This window comes from Lampetra fluviatilis, chromosome 21, assembly GCF_964198595.1.
Source record: "Lampetra fluviatilis chromosome 21, kcLamFluv1.1, whole genome shotgun sequence".
Taxonomy (NCBI): domain Eukaryota; kingdom Metazoa; phylum Chordata; class Hyperoartia; order Petromyzontiformes; family Petromyzontidae; genus Lampetra; species Lampetra fluviatilis.
The window spans coordinates 969,861-989,133 of NC_136295.1; the positions used below are offsets into that span (position 1 = coordinate 969,861).

General features: G+C 49.1%; 1 protein-coding gene across 1 annotated transcript in view; it reads right to left on the reverse strand.

The window, feature by feature from the left end:
- Positions 1 to 1,336: 1,336 nt before the first annotated feature.
- The window catches only part of APAF1 (apoptotic peptidase activating factor 1), a 65,118-nt gene continuing 47,181 nt past the window's right edge, over positions 1,337 to 19,273 (reverse strand). The window contains 5 exon segments of the mRNA XM_078865829.1: positions 1,337 to 3,328; positions 3,331 to 3,478; positions 3,667 to 3,792; positions 9,891 to 10,019; positions 10,732 to 10,863. Coding sequence (XP_078721955.1) covers positions 3,216 to 3,328; positions 3,331 to 3,478; positions 3,667 to 3,792; positions 9,891 to 10,019; positions 10,732 to 10,863 — 648 coding nt within the window. The 3' untranslated portion in view covers positions 1,337 to 3,215.

The window sequence follows — 19,273 nt, forward strand, 5'->3', positions numbered from 1 at the left end:
GCGCCACATATCTACAAACTAAGCCTGGCTGCGTCTACAAACTAGTGAGTGCACGGAGTGCGCAGTTGCATAATCCGCGGCAAGACGTACCGCATCGTTATACCGAGCATTGCAGCTGCAGCAACATGGGAGGGAAGAAAGTGGCGACGCCGTTCCAATCCTCACACACCCTTCAGTATGGGATGGAGCTCATCACGACGGAGGCCAATGGCGCGCAGTCCTGTCGTTGCTTGTTCTGTGTTCACCAAGGCTGTGATGTGGTCGAGGTGACGGGCGACTCGGGCCGCAAGCGCAAGAACCGCACCGACATCAAGTACTTCACGAAGCCGTTCCTGCCGCATCAGTACCGCCACCATCTTGAAGGGCAGCACAAGGAATCGTGGATGCTCTACCAGACGCTGTCGCCCGATGAGAAGAAGAGCTACTTCAACGGCATGGCCAAGCGCACCAACACGCTCCACAACTACATGGACCTGTCGACCGCATCGATCGACTACGTGATCCAGAACAGCATCGTTGAGACAATTATCGGGGACTTGTTCTTTCGCGATGGCGACGAGGACAGCGGCGATGAAAACGACGACGAGGACGCGGCCGCAGCCATCGCCAAGAAGGCCGCCAAGAAGGCCAAGGAGAAGGTCAACGCGATGAAGCTGTTCGTTAAGAAAGTGAACATCGAGACGGGGACGTATACGTACACGGCAACAATCAAGAACGAGATGCGCTTCGAGCTCGCCATGGACCACGTCGGTGTCGGCATGTCGTTCCGTCAAACGGCTGCTGCCATCGATCATGCCAGGATCCGCACCAACACGCCGAAGCTGCAGGGCATGAACGACCTCATCGTCGCACAGTCAGTCCGTGTTCTGGTGGCCGTCGGGCTGCAGATGATCGCCAGGATAATCGACGATCCATCGGTGTGGGCCTTCTCTCTGGCTGGCGACGGCAGTACTCACCGCGGCCAGTCGTTCTTCGACCTGCGCACCCGCGTTTGTTACCGCGGCTTCCTCGTCAATCTGCACCTGGTCGCGATCCCTATGTTCGAGCGTCACACTGCTCAGAACATCTTCCGCATGCTCGTCAAGTTCCTCGACGCGCTGTACCCCAACTGGCGCGCCAAGCTGATCGGCTTTTCATCGGACGGCGAGAATACGATGACTGGGCGTCATGGGGGGCTGGTGACGCTCATTGTGAAGGAGGCCGAGAACGACGTCATTCGAATCTGGTGTCCACCTCATCAGATCGATATTGTGGTCAAGAAATCCGCCGAGTGCGTCTTCGATGGCAGCTGGGTGAAGATCGTGTACCACTTTTCGGTGTACCTCCGCGCCCAAAACAACCTGATCATCAAGATGAAGGTCAAGTGCCCCAGGAAGGCTAACCGATGGGCCAATCTCGGGAACGTGCTCAAGTTCTACAAGCAGTACCGCCGAGCATTGATCGAGTACACTACTGAGAACAACCCCGCGAAGCTGCCCACCGCCGATTGGTGGGTTCTTACCTACGCGCTCGCGCCCGCCATCGACGCCATCAACGTCACTATCGTCCAGCTCCAGAGCCAGTCGCTGCTCATCGCGCAGCAGGAGGAGCATATTCAGTCGCTTATCGGGTCGCTCACCGTTTTGTTCAGTGTTGAGATTGTTGATGGCGTCAACAATCATGATGAGGCGTACGTGTCGTATCATGATCAGTCGATGCGCATCGCGTCTGCCGCGATCATTGCCCACATTGAGGACCAGGGATCGTTTGCGCAGGAGAGCTACGAGGGTCTCAATGAGGTCGACAAGACAAGGATCGTCAAGGAGATCTCGATATATGCGATGACGCTGATCGCGGGTCTCAACGACGTCAAAGCAGAGCGTAACGACGCCAATCGAGCTCTCGACCAGGATGCGGCGCCCGTGATGCCCGCTCAGATCGTGAAGATGCGTCCTGGTGTTCATGAAGGACGTGCTGGCAGTGCGTCGCGTGCATGTTACGAAATTCTGGTCAGCTGTGAAGGTCGACATGGTCGAGGAGGAGCATCGCCAACTGGTCAAGCTCTACAAGGAGGACACGATCATTCACGACGCCATCAACAAGCACACCAACACGACGACATTCAACGACGCATGGGATGTGCTGCCGAGTGGTTTCGACAACCTCCGCGCTTTCAGCGGCGGGTTGGCATCGGTGCTCGCCAACACGACGGCGGTCGAGTCGGACTTCTCGATACTCAAGTGGGAACTCGACGAGTTCCGCAGTTCTATGATGCATCTGTCCCTTGAGGGCATCTTCCAGACAAAGCAGCGTCGCCTCCTGGTGTCGTTGCTTCGTTAGCGAGCGTAAATCAATGAAACAATGGGGCTCTATAGATGATCTACATTTATTCTACAAACTAATCCTGGCGGTGTCTACAAACTAAGCTAGTCTGTATAGTTTGTAGATATGCACAGTTTTAGGAGGCCTGCTCTATACTCTCAAAGCTCGACCTGTCCTGCGTCTCCGCTGCTTTGCAACTCCGGTTCGGTCCGTCACTCCAACCCAACTCCCACTCTAACCCCTCAGTTCCATTTTATCTACCTCACCAGCCTTCTAGAATTGTCTGTATCCCTTCATATCCCAGTGAACTGTCAGCCCCGGTAGCTCCTACTAATCTGCTTTGCAACATTTTCCTCCTGCACTGTTTTCCTCCTCTCATCTCCATCACCGCTGTCTGCTGCTTACTGCTTATCTATCAGTACACTAGCATTGGGCTCACAATAACATTCACTAGAAACAAAGTGTAAAACAATCCGATAATTGCAAAAATTTGAGCCACTGCAGATACAAAAATTACACTTTTGGTAAAACTTAAAACACGTACAAAAACATTGGAATGCAAATATGGCAAGAGATAATTGGCCAGCCAGGTAGCTCAGTGGTAGAGCAAGAAGTTCGCAATTATAAGGCTGCCAGTTCAAATCCTGGCTTGGGGTTCGACTCCAGCCCATTATCCCTCCGAAGTCAATAAAAATACGCACCACTTTGTGCATTCGTCAACAGTGGTCATCCTATTGATAGACCCACCCCTGATATAGGAATGTATCATTTACACTGGCTCAGGGCTGTAAACAGGAGATGAGCATTGCTTCAATGCTCATTTAAGCAGGAAATAACTTTGAAGAGGTCTTCAGTTTACAGTAACAAAAGCACACTTCGTGAGACAGCAACGTGGACTCAAACCCTCGCTAATTTTAGGAGCCAGGCACTTTGGCTTGCTTGAAATTTGCATAGTGAAGTCGCAGAAGTTCCTTTTGCACGTGATTATTCGTCTTGGCTGGTGGGACGGGTCCTGTCGACACTGTCCGGCTCAGGGCAGCAGGGACAGCATGTAAAGCAGCCCAATGGAGTCCACGGTGACCAACCGATTTCCATCTGGGGAGGTGTGCACGCGCTTCAGGAGACTCCCTCGAGGGTAGAACGTCTGTAGCACACGTCCACTCTCCACATCCCAAAACTAGCAGACACGCAGATAGACACAGACACGTGCACACAGACACAAAGACACACACAAACACGCACAAAATATATACAAAAACACGTGTACACAGACACAAATAGACACAAATGCCCAGACAGTGTTACACAGTGATGAAGGCACAGAGTGCTACACACTGAAGGAGTTGCACATCAGGAATAGCTCACTTTGATGTTGTCAGCTGCCGAGAGTAATATCCGCCCCTCTCGCACAAAGGACACCTGAGTCACCCAGGCGTGATGGCGAGCCGTGGGCTGGCAGCTCCACTTCTGGCCACTCTCCACACTCCACAACTGCAGCACAGAGCATACCCACACACCGTTTCACATACCACATGTACTCCATATCATATTACCCACACCACACCTAAATGTTTGACATACTACACCGCAACTATTCACATTCCACACCACACCCACACCAACCACACAACGCAATGCCTACCCACACCGTAACGTATATATACCACACTCCCACACACCGGAAGGTTCCACGTATGATCCTTATGGCGGTACCCCGGGGTACCAAATAATACAAAATGGCCGAGGCAATTAAATATTTTATTTCTCGGACACTATTTTTTACAGGGGTGTAATTAACTCCGCGACTGGGGTACCAATCAATCCGAAATCAGTGCTACTCCGCGATGTTGATAACGGATTTTTAGCATAAAAAATCCGTTATTGAAAAATTCAACTTTGAATAGTGCATCGTGTACAGCTCGTCGAGATGAGTCGATTGCTGCATTGCTGACCATCACCAGATTTAAAATGACTGCATCACGGACATTATGCGAGAGCCGGGGTACTATGGTACTCCGGGGTACCGCCATAAGGTTCATATCACAGCAAAGACAAAGATCCACCGTATAGCATGAACAGACTGTTGGGGCAAGTGCTGTTAGCAAGCACCGATGAAGGCCGGCACGGCACACGAGGGGGTGGGATGGCCAACACCGCGTCCCGGCTGCCTTTGTCCCTTCAGTGGCGATGTTTACACACCACATCAGGTACTCATTTGAGGCTGAGTCGACCTAGGGGAGGCCCAGGACCGGTTCAGATAATCGTCACTGGTGTTGGCCTTGAGTGGGAATCAAACTCAGGTCGCTAGGTTCGTAGCACAACGCGCTAACCGCTACACTACCGTTTCCCACGACATATCACAGCACACCCACATAAAAACGCAGTTTCAAGCACACCGCACCAGAACTTGATAAGGGTGACCTAGGCCAGTCTTGCAAACGGGACTAATCCTTGTTTCTTGGGTTCTCAACTGGTTAAACAGAATCAGTTTGAACTTGAACAAAAAAACAGGTTGATCACATCATACGGGACATTGTGACAACCGGTCAGTTTGATTGTGTTGAACCAATGCTGCTGAAGCAACGTATTTCCAGAAAGTCATGTGGCTGCTGGGATGTGTAAAAAAACACTTATTTTTGTTATATGACAGATATGTGGAGATATATATACTTTTGCCATACAAGCTGAAAGATACTTCCATAGATGTTGGCAAACAACTCAACACAAGTTGCTACTTTTCAAATTAAAATACTGCCCTAAGTGCTCTATGTCAGGTAGAGTCCACATGCTGTAGGAATGGTCACATCAAGAAGGCGTCTTGTTCATAACCCAGTGATTCCTGTCGTCGCTCACACCAACACATGCCCTGCCATCATCATGGATGATGAAATCAGTTACAGGGAATCCCCATAAACGTGCATCACATTACTAGGCCAAATGCACACGTTAACCAATGTTCGGTCATGGATAATTTTGGAAAAAATTTTCGACTTTTTCTTTTCATTAACATCACAAAGCCTCCATCGTCCCCAGTGCCCATCACTAACGTCACCACCATCGTGTCCCAGCAGCAAACGCATTCACCACTTATTGTAGAGGTTCGCGGTTTGAATCCAACATACTGCCCTGATTAATAGTGCTGCTGTATTAACTGTATTAACCATAACAAGGTCTGCTTCAGGGTGGATGTTAAAAATCCGGTGATGTCACATAAAAACTGGAAGGCCATCACGTGCCGACGTCGTGGTCCAAATTAGCCAAATTTGAAAATGTACCTGCACATAACTTAATCGGGAATACAAAGCATGGCGAAATGGGATTTATTGGAAGTTATTGTAAATATGTTAATGTGAGTGTATAACAGGGGAATGGTTTACCCATAAAACACCCCTCATGTTGATCAAGGGATTGGTTTAACCCACTAAACAGCCCTCATGAATGACACGGAAATGGTACAGCCCATAATCCACAGCTGGTCACTAGGAGAGGAAAGTTCAAGACTGTGAGAGCCATGTGCAATATCGGCATGAGGTCTTTGCTCAAGGACGAATCATTTGGATATTTTGGGCTAAGGACAGGTGTACGTAGTTTAATTTAATACAGTAAGAAAATGACTGTTTAGAGAATGCAGATACATGGGGGAAGCTGATTTAAAATTATGTTAAAGTGAACACCAATACAGATAATCGTCCTGTATATTTACTGTATAGGTATAGATTGTGTTATACAAGTGTATAAACCAATGAAATGTTGACTATGGTTGAAGGTATTACACCAATAAATGTTTATTTTGGGTTAATACTGTTAATGTGGAGAAGTAATGTTCATGTGTTACGATGTTGTTTATATCTGAACGTGATTCCCAAAATATATTACGAGGACATAATTAGAGAAAGTAGGCGTAATATAATTGTCGAAGAGGGATATTGGTGGGTGTTATGGGGCTCTGTACAATGGTGCGCTCATTGTCACGGCCACGTTATTTGGAGCTGAAGTCAATGAGTGGCTGAAGAGGAGGTGGATAAGGTGGTGACTCCGCTGAGAGCATCGTCAGGGGTCGTCAGGCTATGCAAGAGGATTTTAAGCGCGCTTCCCCTGTTGACATGGAGAGAGCCGTCGGGCTCCCTGCTCATCTTTTGGATTCCCAAAGACCTATTCCACTCCTGCAAACCAGGCTGTTATAGCAACGGCAGTCTAGTTACAGAGACAGTGCTCCAAGAATTGAAACGTCCAAGCTCTGTCACTGCGCTTCTGTGTGTGCAAAACCGGAGTGTTGCTGTGCTATCTAATTGTCCTGTTTTTCATGCTTGTTTTTTTAATAAACATGAGATAAAAGGCTCTTGGTCATGTGCCCCTTTTTCCAAAAATTTATATTAAGAATAATTAGGTCAAAAAATATATATTTTTTAAATTAAATAATGAAAACAACCCGCTAACCCTCGCATGCCACACAAAAAAAACGTGGAAGGCCATTAAACGGCAAGACTTCTGAGCACAGAGAGGTCAGAGATATCCAGATGGACGAAAGGTCGATGGCCTAACCTTCCCAAGACGTCTGGAGATGCACGGATAACGTGCAGAGCAGAGAAAAACAACTGTTGCAACTCGCGTTTTCTTTAACGTTTTCCTTAACGAAAAGTAGAAACTTAACAAAAAGAATCAACCAACGGTATAAGACTGCAGCCTACAATAGGTGCTTTGTATTAGTAATTCCCTTATTTTACTCGTACTCACCGCATATATATTATTTTGTATTGTATGTTTCTATTTACATGACCTTACCAAAAACTAAAGAATACGAATTCCAGCAGTCAAGAAAGCTTAAGTGGAAACTTAGTTACACTTAACCTCAGGACATTAAAATATAACTTGAGTAAAACAGTGCAATCCCTGTATACAGATAGACAACAAACGTCAAAATCTCCTCGGCCACCTTTGTCTTCCCACGATTCGGCACGAAAATAGGCCCGCAATAAATCCGTGGAGGGAACCTCTCTGGCCTCGGGATTACCCACTCAGAGGGAGTGGGGGGTCAGGGCGGTCGCGAGGAGGGGTCGGGAGGGTGTCTGTTTTTTTCGGTTTTGTTGTTTCTCTCGCAAGAGATGCGCAAGGAGGGGGTCAAAGGGTCGCGAAGGGGGGGTCTGTGCCTGACACTCCTAGCGTATATTTTTTTTTTTCACGTTTTTGGGTTTTAAGCACAACGCACATCACGCAGTGCAGTCTGGTTCGAGTCGCGCTCAGTCTCGTGACTCGGCTTGCGACGCAGCATTGCGAGGGAGGCTGAGTTGGGGCGCATCGTGCCTCGAGGAGAGATGGGAAGAGGAGGGGTCGTTAGAGTCACAGAAGTCTGAGTTCAGCCTGGGTCGAGGCTGGGTTTCAGCCGTGCCCAGGCTGGCGGTGCCGTAGTGAGGGAGCAAACACTGATACCGATGGCCGGTGTCGCTTCTCGCAGAACGAAGTGGCGAGGTGTGGTTAAGTGCGAGTGAAACTGACGGAGATTCCAGTTATCATTCTCGAGCAATAGCGAAGTCAACTCAACGTCAACCCAACGTCCACCCAGCAACGAACGAGAGCATCGTTCATCGCCAGAGCGCTCCAAGCCGGTGAGCGCACACAGCCGCGTCGTCCAGAGCCTGAGCCAACGCAGCCCTGAAATAAGGGCGGGTGTCCGTGTGAAGCTGGCAGCGATCAAGGAGAGAGCACGGAGAAAATGAGGAAGAGGAAAGCGCCATCGAATGCGCCGTGTGTTTAATACACATACATACCGACCAACACCCGCTGAGAACAGAGAAGACGTCCAGCGGTGGCGGAGCTGCGCGCTATCCGACGACGGAATCATCACGCACCACGACGGCGAGTGTCGTGCCGACGCCGCTCAATCTAGCAGCGGAGAGAGAAAGCCGACTACGGGCTCGCTGCGGCCACGCCCAAGCGAGAGAGAACCTCTCTGAAGTGTTGGTGGTATAACCCCTCCCCCACCCCCCGCAAGCTAACGACACAACTCCCGGCTCAAAAAATAATAATAATAATAATTAATTTTACAAGGGGACAACGCACACACAACACGCACACGAATAAGACTTTCAAAAAGTTATCTTTGTGTTTCAAAAAGGGTTGCCATTTCAAGGTGGTACGTTCAATATCAACTGATCGTGCAAAACAGTTGCTGCCGTCGAGTTACATGAATAAGAAATGTTTTAGTCATTTATTTTCGTTAATTGCATAATCTTGCCGATTAATCTATTGACGTATGCTTTCGCCTTTGCATATTAGAGTGTCATATGTTTGTTTAGAATTAAAATTGCTTAACAAAAGCGTTTGAGTGTTCTTTCCAAGTCCATGCAAAACTGTCTTATTTATAAGAACTGTATCCGGCGTTGAGATATGAATTTGGAGACCTAACATAATACAAACACACTAAGATAATCAAGAAATGTTTAATCAAAGATAATCGTTTTATCCTGATTGATACAACTCTGGATAACGAAACTAAGCCTAATTATCATAACTACACACATTAACATAATTGCAAGCATTCGCATAAATTACTATGATTATCTCCGTGATTATCGTAATTTATGCATATAATTATACACATTAGCATTATTTATGCGAATTACGCATTTTTTTTTTCCAATTTTCATAATCCAGTAAATACAACACACCCTCCTCAACCCATCGGACTCTCACACACCCCGAGCTGCAAATTATTCGGCTCCGTAACACGTAGTGTCAATCATCGCCCGATACTGGAAGCCTTCAGATTGCAGGCCAGGTGCTGATTCATCTTGTGCCACACAGGGCAAAGGGGGTACCATTTCAAATGCTTGCGATGAGATGTGAAGCTGCTTATGGAGTGCAAAGCGGTCTCAGATGCCCCTGCATAAAGGGAAATCTATGAGAAGCAAATCACCACTGTAGCAAAATTTAATCATTTCCAACTCCAATAACATGTAATGCCTTTCAATTGTGGATTATTTACGGATGGTGCCTGCTCCCATAATCTGCGGCACACCGCAACAGATTGAAAACGCCTTGCGAAGGCACAAACCAGCATCCGTAAAAGTTAGCGGTGCTAAAGCAGAGCTACAGAGTGAAGCTGCAGAGAAAGCGCAGATATAAGATTTTTTTTATTTTGCCTCAACACAGACTGGCTGTGCTCATGTGATTTGTTGAGTTGAAGATGTTTTGCATTTTGTATACTTTATGCACCTGCCCCACCTGGGTACGTGCGCTGGAAACAAGTCATACTTTCAGCATTTTTTAGACTTCATCATGTCAAAAAAAATTCAAGACATTATTTTACACAGAAAATATTACCTACTTTTAATCCGCAAATTTAAATCGGATTAGTATAGCTGCTATTCACATGCTGTGCTTCCCCTGTTACCTGTGATTTTTTTTTTGTAAATGAACAAAATAACACAGCTCTTTGCTCCTATAATCCGTGGCACACTGCGTCGGCCCAAATTTTAGTTTTTTACGGATTATAGTTGTAACCTCCGTGTTGCATGCCGTGGATTACAGGATCTGTGACATGGTCCCCTCCCTGCACATTAGCGTGGATTATTGGATTCCTGCTGCATTACCATCACAAAACCTTCATCGTCCCCGGTGGCGAGGATCTTCCCGTCGGGGGAAAACCCGCAGCTGCGAACGCAGTCCGTGTGTCCCTTTAGCACATGCAGCGGCATCGCACCACCGTCCAGCTGCCACACCTGCGTACGGTGCGGTGGAAACAAATCACTGTTCACCATGACCCATGCTCTCATGATGCAGACATGTGACCGTGCTCTCATGAATCAGACATGTGACCGACGCTCCACCATCACCACGTCCTCAATTCCATTCAACATGTCCACGGGCGACACAAACATACCGATAAACTTTATCTGGAGCATGTTGACTTAACTTTGAATCTCTTCCCGAAACCTGAACAAAATGTTAGTGTGACCCAAATATAAAAACATAAAAGCGGCAATTATAATTGATATGTTAACTTTAAGTCCTAGAACTGCCAAATACAAGTATTAATCTGGCAATGAGAATGTTTTAGTATGGCCAAATTTCAGGATTAAAGTCAGCTGAAAAATAATAGAATCAGAAGGTCGTGAGATCAAATCCTAGGTTGAGGCTGACTCAGCCCATCATCCCTCTGGGTTCGATAAACTGAAAACCACTTTCTGGGGAAATCAACAGTGGCTGTCATAAGGATCGACTCAGCCCACCATAGTAATGTGGAATTTCCACCACTGGCTTAGAGCTGTAAAGTTGATGTGAGGCACTGCCCTGAATGCTCATGTGAGCAACATGAGACTACACAGTGAGTGTCTGGTTGACTGAGTCCTCAACACGGGTAGAGATACCAACGAGTGAAGTTCACACGAATAGTATAACAGCACGAAGGTGAAGTAAGTTGTTTGTGCTCACCTTTGCTGTCTTATCGGTGCAGGTGACGACAAAGAGGCCTAGGCTGGGCATCACCTGGCACGACAAGATGGCGGCGTGTGGCTCCTGGCCACAAAATGTCCGCACTAATGACAGCTCGTTCAGGTCCCACAACTGCAAGTAAAGTCGCACAATAACAGGATAGTGGCAAACACAGCATAACACAGACAGCACATTAAACTATTTCAACTTTTTTTTTATTTACATAGAACTTACCTCACCAATAAGAGGAGGGCAAAGTTCAAAAATGCATCCCCAGACTGCCCTAAATGCCTGCGGGGAACTATATAGACATACCTGCATGCCATTTGTCTGTGCCTGGATATCACTAGATCGTATCAAGACACTTAACTATTTGAACAAAAAATATACATGGCCCTCGGTAAAATCCCCTCCACAGCACACTCTACTCCAAAATTGTCAACGTCGTAAAGAGAAAAGCTATAACTAGGCAACTGAATAGATCACGAACCCTCATTGTAGTTTGTTACCTACGTCAGACGAGTCGGCTGGCCATGCTGCCCATGAGGGCGGGGCGGGGTCAGTGTCTAACGCAGTACACTTTTTTTTTTAAACATCCCATCCATATCCCCTTTATAAGGTGCGCCTCTCTCATGGGTAGGTTCTCAACAGTTGCCGTTTTCTCTGGCAGAGGGAATGCGGTGATGGAAAAATGAATTCCCAGGACACCCGTGAGGGCAATCCCCGCAATGTTTTTTTTCACGTTGAATGGAGCCTATCGCTAAACTATATAGACCTTCTTGAGTGCATATGGATCTTATATTTTTAGGTTTTTTCGGTAAAGTCACGTAGGTAAAAAATTAAAATTAATAAAAGTAAAATAAAAATAAAATAAAAATCACGACGTTTCGGAGGCAACACAAGCTTCCGTCTTCAGGTGGAACAGTCACAGCACGATAGCTGTATCAAGTGAGAGAAAATTCCAAGAAAACCGTATTTGTATATATACTGGTTGAGGGTGGGAGGAGCCAAGGTAGGCCCTGAATATTATTTTTGTGAAGTTCGGTGCGGCTGAGGCACGCTGTTAGGAATGAGCCTTTGTTGTGTAAACTAGGTGCGGATGATGTAAAGGTGCATGTAAAAGGGACTGAGCCTTTTTGTTATGTAGAGATAATGCGGCTGAAATCGCTGCCAGGAAATGAGTCTTTGTTGTGTAGAATGGTTGACTGAGCCTATTATTATGTAGAGGTGGTGCGGCTTAAATCGCTGCCAGGAAATGAGTCTTTGTTGTGTAGAATGGTTGACTGAGCCTATTTTTATGTAGAGGTGGTGCGGCTGAAATCGCTGCCAGGAATGCTCCAAATATGTGTAGTTAAATCTGCATATGCATTTGTTGAAATAGCTTGACGAAATTTCATCCGCCGATAAAAAGCTCGCTCCCTCGGCCCCATCGTCTGCCTAGATATATATATTTTTTTTTTACCTGGTACACCTCAAGCAGTTCCTGCTCAAGGAAGAAACATACCCAGATGGCACACCCCTCCCCCTGTCATGATTGTTACCCTTGTCTGTATGTGCCCTCTGTTGTGATTATTGATATTGTACTCTTAGGTTTTTTGGTAATGTCACGTAGATCAAAAAAAATAAAGAATAAAAATTATAAAAATAATAATAGAAATAACATAATAAATCACGACGTTTCGGAGGCAACACAAGTCTCCGTCATCAGGTGGGACCGTCACAGCTAAATTTACTGTATCAAGTGAGGACAAATCTAAGAGACAAGCTCTTAAATACGTGAATTTACCGAAAAAACCTAAGAATATGAATACTTGCAGTCACAAAAGCTTCAAATCTAGAATAATTGATATTGGGTAAATACACGTTTATTTTACCAGGTAAGGCTCCACTGAGCTATGTAGTTCTTTTTCAGAAGCGATCTGGCCATCACAAATGATATCTCAATGAAGTGGTTTATCATCACGTGTAAATATATATAAGCAGCCAAATACTCAAAATACATGTGGATTCTAAATGTGGAGGGAAAAACCGGAGGATCACACGACCAGGGGGAGAGAGACATGCAAACTCCAAATATACAGCAGGTGATCCACTTCTGTATAACGTACTTCCCACACCATTTAGGTCGTAAGCACAGACATAGGTGCATAGATTTACACAATACCTGTCAAATAAAAAAAAAATTTAAAGCAATAAATCTATCTAATGTGAGAGAAAAATCCACGCAGCCATGGAGAGAACATGCAAACTCTAAATATCCAGGTGTTAGGATCGGGACCAATCTCACAACCTCCTGCATATCAGGCGAGGGAGATAACATCTCGCCACCATGGCGCCCAATTATAATAACATGCCCTGGTGTATTGATTGACAAGTAAAGGAGGAATTTCAGAGATAGATTGAAATTAATGAGGGCCTGAGATGGGGTAGGGACTGATACTTTTTTTCACTGAATATACGTGTGGATAAGAGAAGAATAGGAATTTAAGATGTGGTCATATCAACTTCTTATAGTAACCTGGTAAGAGCAGCAGAGTGGACGGATGAAGAGAGAAAATCATGAACGTCGAAAGTCAAGACACTGACAATGATGTGGTGAGAAGCAGCTGATCATAGATAGGAAATCAATAATTCTACCATAATTTATTAATCGAGGAAAGCCTTTACAAGTCTCAAGACTCAGCAGGATCTTGAAGTGATATGTTTGACCAATTCTCGTTTAAGCAGTATTTTGCTTGGGAATTAAAGTGGCCAGAGAAAACCCACATTTGTGAAAGGATAATATTTAAACGTCTGTACGGAACGCGAATAAATTAATAGGATGGGAAGTATTGGCTTTAGCTAACATACACCACAATAACCAGTCTCGATTGAACTCATTTCTTTTTAACTACTTTTGGTGTTTAGTTTGTTGTCCTTCCCCCTGCACCTACGATTATCATGGTTGGCTATGTATGGTGCAAAAGAAGTTCAACATATACATGTGAAGTATTGGAAAATGACGGCAGGAAACTCCTTGACGGGAACACACTTCTTTTATTAAATCTTGACTTGTAACAATACAACGCGTGGCCTCTCTTCTTCACAATGCGCTTCTCTTGACTCTGGATTCTGTGCTGCCGGCTCTCTGTGCCTCGTGTAGACTCCGCGCCTCGGCTACACTCCTCTCTCGCCTCGTGTAGACTCTGCGCCTCTGCTACACTCTCCACTCGCCTCGTGTAGACTTTGCATCTCTCTCTCTGGCTACACCGTATGCATACTCGGCTCGTGTAGACCTTCCTCTCTCTCTGGCTACACCGTATGCATACTCGGCTCGTGTAGACCGTTCTCTCTCGCTGGCTACACACTATACATTACTCAGCTCGTGTAGACCGTTCTCTCTCGCTGGCTACACACTATACATTACTCAGCTCGTGTAGACCGTTCTCTCTCGCTGGCTACACACTATACATTACTCAGCTCGTGTAGACCGTTCTCTCTCGCTGGCTACACACTATACATTACTCAGCTCGTGTAGACCGTTCTCTCTCGCTGGCTACACACTTATACCTTACTCTCCTCTACTCTCCATTACTCTCCATTACTCTCCTCTCCGGGCTCTATCTCTGCACCTTCGTCTTCCTTTCTTAGATGGTTCCACTTCTGCCCCTGCTCCTCTGTGCATCACCTTATATACCCCTTCTTCCCGGGAGACGGAGCGGATGCGGACCTCAACGTCGGCACCGCTCCTCAGTTACCCAATCCCCACGCGCTATCCCTACGATCCGGTTCCGCTCAGCGCGTGTTTCCACTCCCCGACCAATCACACCGCGCTGCTACCCGATCACTCCCTCTGGGCGCGTCACCGGCACACAGCCAATCAGCAGCACTACCCCCACCCGCGCACTGACGCCTGCTCCTCCCCGTCAGCGCGCGTCACCACACACACACCCGTACATACGCGCTGGCACACGACATATACACCCAGCGCGTATCACCACTACATCACCCCCTCCCACATAGCTCGCAGCCGGCCCGGCTGCTAACAACAACCAACCGCGACGATAAAACGACAACCAACAAAAAAAAACCCCGTAACCCCCCGAGTGTGCCCCGTAACATAACACAACAACAACAACAACAAGAATAACTATGTACAGATTGACAATGAACCCGAAAAGTCAACAATAACACGATACGAGCAAATTCGAAACGAACGCGCCCCACGTCCCTGCGACTACACGCAGTGACGAGGCGCTCCAACTGCCCCGACTCCTCACGAGGCAGGTCATGCAAAGTAGCACGACCTGGCGCGAGTCCGTCTGGCTGGTCCATCGTATGGGGCGGGACACTGACGACCGTCCGGCGGTTCCAGCTGCTCCAGACGGCGCGGAACGGGCCTGAAAGGGCCGGCCCCGCCGCGGAGATCCGGCCGCCGGTGATCGGCAGCTGTCAGTTCCGAGACACCTGGGAGCAGATCAGGCGAAAATACGTGTGGATCAGGCAGAGACATTTCCCCCTCTGGGTCGCCGGTCACGTCACACGCCCGGCCATCACGACACAAGGGGAGGCCATATGGAGGCGAGAACGGTTTCAGTCGGGAGGGGTGAACGTACCACCGGCGCTTTCCCCACTTTATCTGAACGCACTGGGGCCGTGCAACGCGCACGACCTCCACGGGTCCCCTCCACGGTCTCAACAATTTAGGCGACGTAGCCAAGGGTGCCTGAGGGCAATGCAGCCAGGCCTTGTCACCTGGTTTCCATTCGTGTATGGACACCTTCCGTGCCCGCAACCGTTCATTAGCAATTTGGCGAGCCCGCGAATTAAGCCGCGCGGCCTCCCTCGCCTCTGTCAGCTTGTGAATATTAAACTTAATATGTTCTGCCAAATTAGAATTAGTTCGTGGAGCGGACAGGCCAAGTTGCGTTTCTATTGGCGGGTCAGCTTCCCGACCGTACATCAAATAGAATGGGGAAAACCCCGTAGCTGCATGGGGGGCCATTCTATACGCGGCAAGGACTCCCGGGACCTGCAGGTCCCAATCTACATGTGCCTCGCACACCTGCTGGCACAGCATGGAAGTCAAGGTTTTGTGGAGTCTCTCCACCATCCCGTCAGTCTGCGGGTGGTACGGGGAGGTACGCACCTTCTTGGTACCCAACAGATCGCACACCTCTTGCAACAATTTACTCGAAAAATTTTTACCTTGGTCGGTCAGCAGGCGTTCGGGAGCCCCCTTGTCCAGGACATAGCCCTGGACGAAGGCATCCGTCACAGCCGCTGCCGACTGGTTAGCGAGAGGCCACGCCATAGGCCATCGGGTAAAGTATTCGACCCCCACTAACAAATATTTATTCCCTCTCGGCGTGACTGGGAAGGGCCCCAAAATATCGAGTGCAACGAGCTCGTTGGTACGCGAGACCTGAATAGATTGCAGCGGTGGATTAGCTGCCACGGCCGGTGGTTTACGCCTGGCGCACTCAACGCACCCCTTCAGAATATGCACCACATCACTTCCCATTCCCGGCCAGTAATAGTCACGCTGAAGCAGGGCAAGCGTCTTGTTAACTCCCAAGTGCAAGAGGCGTTCGTGTGCCGCCAAGACAACCCTCCCCCTCACAGCGGAAGGCACCACGAGTGCGTTCCGCCGGGACAAACTGTCCCATTTCAATAACACGCCCCGCTCAAGTACATAGGAGCCGGTACGCTCCTGGTCCCCCTCGGGACCCCCAACCTTGCGGCGCAATGCTAGCAGCGAGCTGTCCGCCATCTGGAGGCGGCCCCATTCGCTGAGCGACAGCGAGAGCAGCGAGTCCCGACCCTGAGAGGCAGTGGAATCATCCCCGATCGGTGCGCCCGCTGTCGCAGCCAGTGCCCCCATCTCCCCCGCAAGCGTCGGTTTACAGCGCGCCGATCCCGATAAACACGCGCATTCATCACAAGGCAACAACCGCGACAAGCAATCGGCATTCGTGTGTCGCAACCCCTTACGGTACGTAGTCGTAAACTGATAGTCCTGGAGGACTTCCAACCAACGCGACAACTGGCCCGAGGGCTGGGCGACCCTCAATGAATACTGTAGCGCCGCGTGGTCCGTTCGGACTGTAAAGTGACGACCATAAAGATATGGCCTAAACTGCTGCACAAAAAAAACAATGGCAAGCAGCTCGCGACGGGTGACACAGTAGCGCTGCTCCGCCGGAGACAACACCCTACTACCGTAGGCGACAACTCTTTCGACACCCCCAACGACTTGGGATAGCACCCCCCCAATGCCCGTGTTGCTAGCATCCGTGTCCAGCAAAAAGGGACTGGCAAAATCGGGATAACACAAGGGTGGGGCACCCACCAAGGCGTCCCGGAGGGAGCGAAACGCGGCCTCCTCCTCCGGTCCCCATTTGAACTTCACTCCCTTCGCCGTTAGAGCGTGCAAGGGTTTTGCAATAGTGGCGAAGTGCTCAACGAACCGCCGATAATAAGAAGCAAACCCGATGAAACTACGCACGTCGGAAACGGACGTAGGTGTCGGCCACGAACCGACACAATCCGTCTTCGCGGGATCGGTGGAGATCCCCGAAGAATCGACAATGTGACCCAAGTATCTAACGGACCTACGAAGGAGGTGACATTTGGCCGGTTTAAATTTCAACTTAGCCGATCGCATTCGCAAGAACACCCCTCTCAATCGCCGGAGGTGTTCCTCAAACGTTTTACTGAAAACAATGACATCGTCCATATAAATCAAGCATGTATCCCACTGCAAGCCCGACAAAACCAACTCCATAAGTCGCTGAAACGTCGCTGGAGAGGAGTGAAGTCCCATGGGTAACCGGTTAAACTGGAACAGCCCCCCTGGAGTCCGAAATGCTGTCTTAGGTTTCGACTCTTCGTCGAGCGGCAACTGCCAAAACCCCGATAACAAATCAAGAGTCGAAAAATATCGCGCACCAGACAATGCATCGAGGGACTCATCCATCCTGGGGAGCGGATACGCGTCAGCCACAGAGATCTTATTCAGGCGACGGAAATCAACGCAGAATCGCAGGGACCCGTCCTGCTTCTTAACCAGCACAATAGGCGCTCCCCACGGGCTAGAGGAGGGCGAAATAATATCGGCTTCTAGCATATCGTTAACAGCCGACTGAACATGTTCCTTCTCCACGGGACTCAGTCGGAAGGGATTTAGCCTGACCGGCGCCGCATCGCCCGTTTCAATGTGATGGTGCAACAAATCCGTGCACCCAATGTCATACTTATGTTTACTGAATACATCAGAGAATTCAATGAGCAACTCGCGCAGCGCACCCAACTGCGCCGCCGACAAATCGTCCGAGGCGGCACATAACGAATGGACCCACTCAAGGTCTTCCCTTGGCTCAACGTTCCGCGCGGGGCTCGAGCCCACCTGCGCAACCAACCCATCATCCCCAGGGACCTGCGCCGCGTGAGCCAGCACGGTGCCCTGCGGAATGACAGCTGGTCGCGACCCCACGTTCAAAACCATCACAAACGGATCCCTGTCAGCCCGCACCAAAGTGTGAGCCACCGATAAATCAAGACCCCCGACAGCCTTGTTAGAAGGACCCAAAAGCATACTCTGTCCCGAAGCCTCCCTCACCCATGGTTTCCGCAACCGGAGGGGAATCAACATCTGTGAACCCGGGGGCACTTGCACTGTCTGCGTCGCCACCGCTTGTATCGTAGCGCACGCCGTCCGAATGTCAGTAGGGCCCGTCAAAAATGAAATCCGGCGACCCGATGGCAGTTCAATGCATCGTTGATCGATAAGAATTTTAATGGGCATTTTAGCCAAAAAGTCAGTGCCCAAAAGACACGGAACTGCCAAAGAAGACGAAACGAAAACGGGTCCCGACAATTTGATATCTCCAATGCAAATGGACGCCCTAACCTGACCGATAATGCCCAACGATCCCCCATTAGCGGCGTAAAATGGCACATCCACTGGAAGCAGCGGATGACATTGGACCGGAAGAATATTATAAATGAGGTCCGATATAATAGTTGCCGATGCCCCCGTGTCCACTAACACCCTAATCTCAACCCCATCAATAGATCCCGTAACAACGGACGAACCCGCCGAAGCAGCCACAATTCTATGCCCCAATTCCGCCCATTCAATGTCTCCCTGGTCCCGGCCGAACCCCCCTCGCCGAACCGAATCCCCGAACCTTAACCGGCCCTCCTCCGCCGCAACGCGGCGTCCCATGTGTGCCGAATAAACAGGCCGAGCGTGTGAGGTGCCGCGACTTGCCGGGGATTGTAGAGATGACTTGGGCTCTCGGTCGTCGTCCAGCCGAGCTCCCATGGCGCGCTGCCGCGGAGCGCGGCACCCGGACGCCACGTGGCCCCGGAGGCCGCAGTTATAGCACGTGACGAGGGTCGGAGTAGATCTTGGTTGCTCCGACTTTCGGCCCGATCGCAGAGGCGACCGGGCCCCCGGCCTCCAGTCCCCTGGTCGTCCCGTGGCGAACGCCTCCTCTCGTGGGCTGACGACTTGGGGTTCGGCGACCACCAAACCCGGGGCTGCGACGACAGCAGC